The sequence below is a fragment of the Parus major genome, chromosome 10 (genome assembly GCF_001522545.3).
Source record: "Parus major isolate Abel chromosome 10, Parus_major1.1, whole genome shotgun sequence".
NCBI classification, from domain to species: Eukaryota; Metazoa; Chordata; class Aves; order Passeriformes; family Paridae; genus Parus; species Parus major.
The window spans coordinates 19,023,460-19,033,420 of NC_031779.1; the positions used below are offsets into that span (position 1 = coordinate 19,023,460).

Consider the following 9,961-nt stretch of genomic DNA (forward strand, 5'->3'; position numbering starts at 1 on the left):
TATTACTATTACTATTAGTGTTCAGGTTCAAAACAGCATCACTGAGCTTCCTAAAATTCACAGAATTTGGGGACATTCAGGTTTTACCTAAAAACATAAATAGGCATAAAGTAGAAGAAGTGCTTGCCAGGAGAAAAATCTGCCAATAATATATATATATATATATATATATATAAATAATATTTTTTATTTATCTATTTAAATAAATAATCTGTGGAATTTTCAAATTGTAGAATCTGAATTTAAAACTCCACAATCCCAGAATTGTAAAGGCTGGAAAAGCTTCATCATTCCCAGGTTGGTTCAAAATAATTAAAAAATAATTAAGAAATAATTCTGCAGCCATTTAATTCACAAAGAAATCTCCTTTTTTTTGTAAAGGTAAGTTTTGCCTGCAGCTTTTTATGGCAGGGAAAATCGTGAGTGCATTTATTTATTTAAATTTTAAGTATTTAAATGAAATGATTTAATTATTTAAATTTTAATTCTTGTCATTTCAAGAAACCCAGATCTCTTTAGGTGCCATCAGGAGCTGTTTTGGCATTTCCAGCCAAATAATTAAAAAGATGATAATAAAAAAAAGTTTCATTTAAAAATATTAAAAAAATTAATTTTTAAAAAATTTAATTTTAAAATTAAAAAATGTATATTTTATATTATTTATAATTTTATATATTTATATTTCTATAGATTTCTATATTTATTATATATTTGATATATCAAATATAGATTTTTCTCCTGTGCCTTTGCCTCCCCTCTGGTTTGAATTCCAGGGATTTCAACCTTTGGCTATTTTGCTTCCCAGGATTTGTTCCATTCCCTCCTGCAGATTTTTGGGATAATGAATTCATTTTTATTCTCCTTCAGCCTTGAGATTTTCCTTGGCTCCACTCACAGGTGGAATTTAGGGATAGGGAATTTGTATTAATTTATTAATTTTTTAAAATTTTTTTAAAAATTTTTTTTTTAGAATTTAAATAAAATTTAATTTATTAAAAATTGGGATTTTTTCCTTTTTTTACCTTCAGGATTGTTGAGTTTCACTGATCTGAAATATCCAGGAGTTTATTGTGGGTGGAGAAAGAGCTGAGTTTTTCCAGAAGATTCCACTCAGGGGTTAAAGAGGCTGCTCAGAGCAGGCAGGAGCTGTATTTTTACAGCTGGGGGTTGGAGTTTATTGAAATTAATTCAGAACCATTTCCATCCTCATCTAACGCTTCCTCCTTGCTTTTATTAGAGAAAAAATCATCTTTAATAAATACAATTAAAAATTATTTCTTTGAAATAATATTTTAAAAACAATTAAAAAATATTAATATTTATTTTTTCATTTTTAAAATTAATTTTAAAATTTTAATAGTAATTCCTAAATTAATATTATTAATATTTAATTTCTTAAATTTTGAAATTAATTTTAAATTTTAATAGTAATCACTAAATTAATATTATTAATATTTAAATTTTTAAAATTAAAATGTAATTTAAAATTTTAATAATAATTCCTAAATTAATATTATAAATATTTAATTTCTTAAATTTTAAAATTAATTTTAAATTTTAATAGTAATTCCTAAATTAATATTATTAATATTTAAATTTCTAAATTTTAAATTTAAATTCAAATTTTAATAATAATTCCTAAATTAATTTTTAATAATTTTAATCACTGTTTTTTAGGAGTGATTATGGAATTCTTTTCCCAATAAGGAGGAAATTTCCACTTCTGTTGTCCTCCCCCTTTGAAGGAATTTGCTGCAGCTCTTCCTCTCTTCTGTCATAATGACTCTTAATTACTAAAAGATCGCTAATTAGTGTGTTTTTAATAACAATTCGCTGTCACTGCCTGAAATTGCTGTTTATAAATCGATGTGGAGCTTCTTCCCTGGCTCTGCTCCCCAGAAACATCCAGGAATAATTCCTGGGATTCTCCAGGCACATCCCAGGGCTGATAAACCAGAGAAGTTCCAAAAACTTGGATTGGAATATTTTGATTTGAAGGCGGTTTTGGATGAAAAATGGGTGAAAAATGGATGAAAAAAGACATTTTTTGTGCTGGTGGATGGATGAGGAATGCTCAGTCTCGTCCATCACTCTCAGTTGATTAAAAATAGAAATTAATGTTGATTTCTGCCTGCTTTTTACCCCTCAGACAAATCCCACCCTTCTAAAAATGGGGGAAAAAAAATTCAGGTTCACCTGAATAATTAAATAATTCATAATTGAACCATGTCAATAATAAATAATTGAATAATCAGTGCCAGGCATGGTTTTTCCAGGGAATTTCTTATCCAGAGGCACCAAAACTTAGATTTGATTTATTTTTAACCTTAATTCCCAGTTTTCCTAGGGCGTGGAGACAAGATTCAACTGCTGAGAACGCTCTGAGCTGTTGTGCTGAGGGTTGGAATTCCTCCAGCTGGGAATCTGAAGTTTGGGAATCTCTCCTGGCTTTGGGAAAGCCAAGATTTCATCTTTGATAGCTTTTTATTTAAAAATGTGATGATTATTTTGGGAAAGAGCCGTAGAGGAAGATCCCTTTCCTATGGATAATCACCGGAGAGTGTGAGCAGCAGTCTCAGATATTTAAATTTTTAATTTTTTTTTATTTTTTGGTGGGAATACTCCTCGTTTCCAGGTGTTTCAGCCTTCCCTCAACACACAGAAATTTGGGATTTTCCTCCAGCAGCGGGAACGGCGTCAAATCCTGGGATTGACCCAGCTGGGAAAACAAGCCAGGTTTGGGAACACCAAAAACAGGGGAGGTGGGAAAACAACCTGGCCTCTTTCCCAGCTCCCAGGGGTAACCATGGGACTGCTGGGATGGCAGCAAATCCCCGAGGGATTCGGGAAGGGATTTGGGATTTGGGATTTGGGATTTGGGATTTGGGATGGGAATGTCGGAGGGAGCCAGGATGAGGAATCCCCGAGCGGCGCCGTTGGTGGAAATGCCGGCTGTGTGCTCACATCTCCCTTCTCACTCCTCCATCCCAAATCTGCCACTGACCCGAGCTGAGCTGCATTCCTGGAGAGATGTTTTTTCTGGAGAGCTTCTCCCGACTTTTGCAAATATTCCTCACCATCCTCATCCTCTTTGGGAATTTTGAGCGTTCCCTCAGTACCAGAGGGCACAAAACCAGCGCCTGTTTGGTTCTGGGAATTGTTGGAAATCCCAGTGCCAAAACCTCAACCTTTTCAGGGCTAAATAACATCAATTTCTTGTGCACTGCTGTGATGTTTGTGGGAATGAATATTCCCAGGACTGAACGCTTGGAATTGAGGGATTTCTCTGCAGGCAATCCTTGGGAATTGGGCATATCCATTTATAGAAATAAAAGGGTTTTATTTTCATTTCTATTTGATAAAGACAAAGCTGCAGTTCAGCTTTTTGTTGTTGTTCTGTTCCTTTATTTCCTGTCTGGACAGAGAAATCCCAGTTTTTTTGGGAATTCTGCTCAGCAGCCAGAGGTGGGGGCAGTTCTTTGCTCTTCAAGGTGGGCTTTGGACCTGTCAGGTTCCAGTGATCTTTTCTGCTCGACTGCTGCAGGCAACAGGAAAGAAAATCAACATTTCCAACATTTCCTGGAGCAAAACTCTCTGTGTCTTTGCCCTCCAGCTTTGCTGCTGCAGCTGAGCCAGCGAGGGGTTGGAATTGTGATGAGCTGTGACAGGGAAATTGAGGTTTTTTCACACGTTTGGGTCGTTTCCCTGCCCATTCCAGGGTCAGGAGACCACGGATCAGAGCGTGGAGAGGGTTTGGATTTCTGCTGGTGGAGCTGGGTTGGATCCTCTGAAACGCTCCTGGGTTGGAGGAGGGGATGGGAATTTTGGTGTCGGTGTCGTAGGAGACTTTTCCCGTGGACAGCATCCCCTGGCAAAGGTGGGGATGCTTCAAGGCTCTCTTTGTTGGGGATAAAAGGTTTATCTATAAATTATGGAAGGTTAATAAAAGCCACATGGCTTTATTGCTGTTTTTAAGGAGGGTTCTGTCGGTGCCCTGAGCACTGCAAACAAAATTGTTCCTGTCCTCCTGCGCGAGGAATGCGCCGGGGTGGGGAAGATGTGGGAATTTTGTTTGTTTTGGTCTCCGAGTCTGGCTCCAGTGCGGACCCTGCTTTGTGTGTGCTCATTCCAGCTTGCCTTCACCTTAAAAATGGAAATTCTCCAGCGTGGAGCAGGAGATTCTCACTGCCTCAGTTATTTCTCAGTCCTCTGCCGCTCGTTCCTTACAAAACAAGAAGAGAGTGAAGCTCTGAGAGGTTCTGGCTGTTGAGGAAGTGACTTTTAATGGTGATGGCACAAAACCCTTCAGCTGTAGCTCCTCATTCTGTCGAAGAAGTGTTTGGAAAGCATTATAAATAGTGTTTTTCCATGTTTCGAATCTATTTGTTTCACTTTCCTTTCAGCTGTCAACACTTCAGATTGGAACTGAAATGCCTTATTCTTTTAAGACATCTTCATTTCTTACCAAGCAGCTCGTCTGTTCTCATTAGTGGATCTGTGACAGTCTCAGAGTTAAATGTGAGGAAGGTTCTTGGGGTATTCAGAGATTAAAAAGAAACAGCTCCAGGTATTTCCAGAGGGTTTGTGGAAGGCTCAGCCAGGTTCCTGAGCTGTGGTTCAGCAGAGCAGAAACCTTGTGGCAAATTTGACTTCGGTGTGGCTGCTGCAAACCTCATTAAAGACGTGAATCACCTCATTTAGGGCTTTTAAATATCTTGTAATTAGTGATCTTGCAGGTGCTGGAGCTCTGAGGAGACGATGGGAGTTTGGGGCTGGTTTTACTAAAGCCAGGGGTAGGGCCTTTCTAATCTGGGCACTTGAGGTTTGAGAATTAACGTGGAATAAAATCAGAGCGGTGTTTGAGACCGAATGCTTTGCAGGGTTGGAAGGAGCAGAGAGGATGGGGAGGGTTTGTGGTCAAATTCAGAGATTGCAAATTCAGTGGCTGGGAAATTGCAGAAGCCTCCCTCGTGTGCTGAGTGAGCTGCTTTGCTCCCAGATAAATCCATCGAGTGTTGTGTGGAGTCGGATCTTCTGGGGTTGGCTATGAAATATTGAATTGTTTCACGCAGAGGATGCAGCCTGTCTCATCAGTGGGTTTTAGCCATCGTATTTCTTTATGATTCCTTGGGAATCCAGAATTCCACAGGGAATCACCATTCCAGCTGGTGTCTCAGGCCTTCTGATGATGGACAAGCACTGAAATAATTTTTTCCATGAAAACCAGGCCCTGAAGTTGATTTTCTGGCTCCTGCCCGCCCAGTCGATGCCAACTGGTGGTTACTGGTTTCACTGGCTGGGGAGGTGTTGTTCCCCGTTCTGGAGAAGTCAAACAGGTGACAAGTTGTACCAGTCTGATTCATTAGATCCCATTGGGAGACACTAAACAGCTGCCTTAATGAGGATGCTAATTAACAGGAGGCAGAGCCCAGAGCAGGATCCGCAGCTCTGACGGGAGGAGCGCGGAGATGGAACGGGAAGAAGTTTCCTTTAACCCAGGAGTGGTGCCACGGGGTCAGCTGGGATCATATTCCCTCTCCTTTTAATGCCATTGATCTCCTGGCTCTGAGCCTTTTATTTCTGCTGCAAACTGGGGGAGGCCCTTGGAAGTGCTGTTTGGAGTTCAGGACTGGCACAGCTTGGATTTGTCAGTGCACAACTGCTTTTACATCCAGCCAGAGCAGTAACAAATTATTGACATTGGAGATTTTAGTGAGTGATTAAAAAAAAATAACAAGTACAGCCACAACCAGGTTTTTACCCACAGAATGGAAATGCCTTTAAAAAATCTCTGAGTGCAGAGTGGAAAATAAACCCTGAGCACTTAAAAAATACGTGAGCGTTGCGAAAGGGGGCGCAGAGCCTTTAAAATCCTCCTCCTTAACGGCCTTCAAGCCCTTCCTAGCTCGGGTGAGGGTGCTGGAAGTGCCCCTATTAATTCCTTGTTTCGTTTCTTTGAAGCAAATGGTTATGAGCCTTCGAGTTTCGGAGCTGCAGGTGCTGCTGGGCTACGCGGGGAGGAACAAGCACGGCCGCAAACACGAACTGCTGACCAAAGCCCTGCACTTGCTGAAGGCTGGCTGCAGCCCCGCCGTCCAGATGAAAATCAAAGAACTCTATAGGAGAAGGTTCCCCCAGAAAATCATGACCCCAGCAGACCTGTCCATCCCCAGCGTGCACTCCAGCTCCATGCCGGCCACGCTGTCGCCATCCACCATTCCACAGCTCGGCTACGACGGCCACCCCGCCACGTCCCCCTTGCTCCCCGTGTCGCTGCTGGGACCCAAACACGAACTGGAACTGCCCCACCTCACCTCGGCCCTGCACCCCGTGCACCCCGACATCAAACTGCAGAAACTCCCTTTCTACGACTTGTTGGATGAGCTGATCAAACCCACCAGCCTCGGTAAGAAAAACTGCTCGCGGCGTTTGGGGGATTCGCGGTCAAATTCGAGTTGGTTCAAGTTCAAATGGTCAAATTGAGCTGCTGCTGCTGCAGCAAGTGGTTAACATCACAGCAGTGTTTAGAGAATTGCAATTTTTGGTAAATTTTGGGACAGAAACTCCATTTCTATGACTTGTTGGATCAGTTAATCAAACCCACCAGCCTGAAAAACTCGTGGTGTTTTGGAGGAATTCACGGTCAAATTCAAGTTGGTTCAAATTCAAATGGTCAAATTCAGCTGCTGCTGGTGCTGCAGTGTTTAGAGAATTGCAATTTTTGGTAAATTTTGGGACAGAAACTCCATTTCTATGACTTGTTGGATGAACTGATCGAACCCAGCAGTCTCAGTAAGAAAAACTCATGGTGTTTTGGGGGATTTGTGGTGCAATTTGAGTTGGTTCAAACTCAGATGGTCAAACTGAGCTGCTGCAGCAGCAGCAAGTGGTTAAATATTGCATCACAGCAGTGTTTAGAGAATTGCTATTTTTGGTAACTTTTGGAACAGATTGTTCTGCATGGAGAGACATCTTACCTAACACTCATTAGTTGCTTTAGCTGAGCCTCTAAATATGATTTAAACATCCGTTATTTTTAAAGGAGGGGGGACTTTGACAAGAAACAAATCCATAAAAAAAAGGAAAAACAACCCCCAAACCATTCTGCTTTCAGGAGTTCTTATAAACCACAGAGCTTCATTATGATAAAAAAAAACAACCCCAAACTAAACAAAACTACCCCCAAATCCATCAAGCTTCTAAAATGTTCTCATCTGTGCTGGGAAGGGGTGCCAGGCTGGAAATTCGCTGGCTCTGTTGCAGTCTGAATGTCTGAATCTAGGGAATTTGTGGGTTTCTTGCTGCTCTTGGTGTTTTTCTGGCAGTTGATTTTGGTATGAAGGTCTAAATCACTGCTGGAGCTGCTGAGAGGAATCTGCTGCTCCCAGAGTATTATTTTATATATTGATAGATAGATATGTATATAAAATATATATTAATTATATAATATTTATAATATATATAAGATATATAATATATTATATTATACATTTTATTATATTATATTTATTATATAATATTTATTATATTTTATTATAATTTATTTTATTTATTATAATATAATATTATACAATATATATAATATATTATATATTATGTATAAAATATATAATAATATATATAATATTATTATAGTATACATTATTATGTTATGTTATACTGTATTATTATATTATAATTTATTATATTTTAGTATAGTATATTATAGTATATTATATTGCAGTATACTATAGTATATTATAGTATAATATATAATATAATAAATTATACAATATAATATAATTTATGCAATTTAATATATTGTAGCATATATTATATAAATATATAATATCTATATTACATTATATTATATTGTATTATATTTACATAATATTTTATTGTTTTATAATATATAATACATATATGTTATTATATGATGTATTATATATACTACATTAATATATACTACAATAATATATTAATGTAGTATAATATATGTATTATATCTTTTATTTTATTATATATATTATATCTATATATATTATGTAATATTCTGGTGGTATATATTTTTATATACATATATATAATATTATATAACATATTATGATATTATATATATATATGATTGTTTTTTCTTGCACAGAGCACTTCACATCACCCTTCACTTCTCATACCCCTCAATATTCCCTAAAAAAAGCCCCATTCCTGGTGATTTCTGTGGCTTGGAACCTTGAAACCAGCAAAGCTTCCTGGCTGGTGGGAGGAGAGGATTTGTGAGAGGAGATTTGGGGAGAGAAGGGTGGGTGAGTGAGAGAAAACACAAAAAAACCCCAAAGCTTTGCAGGAGAAATCCCGAGTAAACAAATCTGAGCAGCGCCAGGCTGGGGGGCTGGGCTGTCTGTGCCCTTCTGCCACCCTTATTGCTGTTGGTTTTGCTTTAGTTGATGTGAAAAGCAGAGATTTTGGTCATTTAATCTGCTTTTCTGCTGTTTTCCCACCTGATGTGGGAGTGCTCAGGTTGTCTGTGAGTTCTGAAGGCTCTACCACTCTTTATTTTATGTTTTTTTCTTTAGTTGCTGTAAAAAACAGGGAGATTTTGGTCATTTAATCATCTTTTTAAGTGTTTTTCCACCTGATGTGGGAGTGCTCAGGTTGTCTGTGCATTCTGAATGCTCTACCACACTTATTTGTGTATTTTTTTGCTTTAGCTACTGCAATTTAGGAAAAAAACAGAGATTTTGTTAATTTAATCTTTTTTTCTGCTGTTTTCCCACCTGATGTGGGAGTGCTCAGGTTGTCTGTGCATTCTGAAGGATCTACCACACTTATCTATATATTTTTCTTTTGATTTATCTGCTGTAATTTAAGAAAAAAACCCAGATTTTGGTCATTTAATCCTCTGTTTCAGGTGTTTTCCCACCTGGTGTGGGAGTGCTCAGGTTGTCTGTGAATTATGAAAGGTCTGCCACACTTATTTGTATTTTTTTTTTGCTTTACCTGCTGTAATCTAGGAAAAAACAGAGATATTTTGGTCATGTAATCCTCTTTTTCAAGTGTTTTCCCACCTGATATGTGAGTGCTGAGGTTATCTGTGCATTCTGAAGGCTCTACCACACTTATTTGTATATTTTTTGCTTTGGTTATTGTAAAAACCAGAGAGATTTTGGTCATTTAATCTTCTTTTTAGGTGTTTTCCCACCTGATATGTGAGTGCTGAGGTTATCTGTGCATTCTGAAGGATCTACCACACTTACTTGTATATTTTTTTGCTTTAGCTGCTGTAATATAGGAAAAAAACAGAGAGTTTTTTGTCATTTAATCTTCTTTTTAGGTATTTTCCCGCCTGATATGTGAGTGCTGGGGTTATCTGTGAGTTCTCAAGGCCCCACCACACTTATTTGCATTTTCTTTTTGGTTTATCTGCTGTAATTGAGGGAAAAGCCGAGACATTTTGGTAATTTAATCTTGTGGTTCAGGTATTCTTCGCCCTGTATCTATTTAGCTTTAATCTCAACCCTAATTGATTAATAACCATTCCAGGCAGTGCTGGTGCTGGGAGCTAATGAGGTGCTCAGTATGTGTCTCATCACTTTGCCATCAGAAACCCTTCCAAATCAGGCTGTAATTTCCAGGAGACAGCTCAGGAATGATGCTGGGCATTTATTTATCGATTCCTGGATGTGGGAAGAGCTCCCAAACGTGGGATTTTTCCCTTTTGTGGTGTTTCAGGGTAAGGAAATGTCAGTGAAATTCCAAGCAGATACCTTTGGAAGCAATCCCTGCCCTTCTGTTAACTTCAGGAATGTTCCAGGCTTTTGTTTAATGTGGGAATTCTGTTTGAAGCAATCCTATTAAAAAAAAAACCTTTGAGTTGAGCGTTTGGGGGGGCAGATCATAAAATTCTGGAATGGTTTGGGTTGGAAAGGACCTTAAAGCCCATCCCTGCACCTTCCACCATCCCAGGCTGCTCCTTGGACACTTC

General features: G+C 38.4%; 2 protein-coding genes across 4 annotated transcripts in view; both read left to right on the top strand.

Annotated features, from left to right (window-relative positions):
- LOC117244924 overlaps nucleotides 1-5,952 on the top strand; it is a 17,912-nt gene extending 11,960 nt beyond the window's left edge. Inside the window, exon 3 of the mRNA XM_033517012.1 lies at nucleotides 1,678-5,952. Within this exon, the coding sequence (XP_033372903.1) occupies nucleotides 3,031-3,975 (945 nt within the window). The 5' untranslated portion in view covers nucleotides 1,678-3,030 and the 3' untranslated portion in view covers nucleotides 3,976-5,952. The remainder of the gene's footprint in view (nucleotides 1-1,677) is intronic.
- PIAS1 (protein inhibitor of activated STAT 1) overlaps nucleotides 1-9,961 on the top strand; it is a 56,206-nt gene that overhangs the window by 19,895 nt on the left and 26,350 nt on the right. For all 3 annotated transcript variants that reach the window (XM_015639282.2, XM_015639284.2, XM_033517011.1), the window contains one exon: nucleotides 5,962-6,406. In XM_015639282.2, the coding sequence (XP_015494768.1) occupies nucleotides 5,962-6,406 (445 nt within the window). Of the gene's footprint in view, nucleotides 1-5,961; nucleotides 6,407-9,961 lie in introns of those variants that run through there.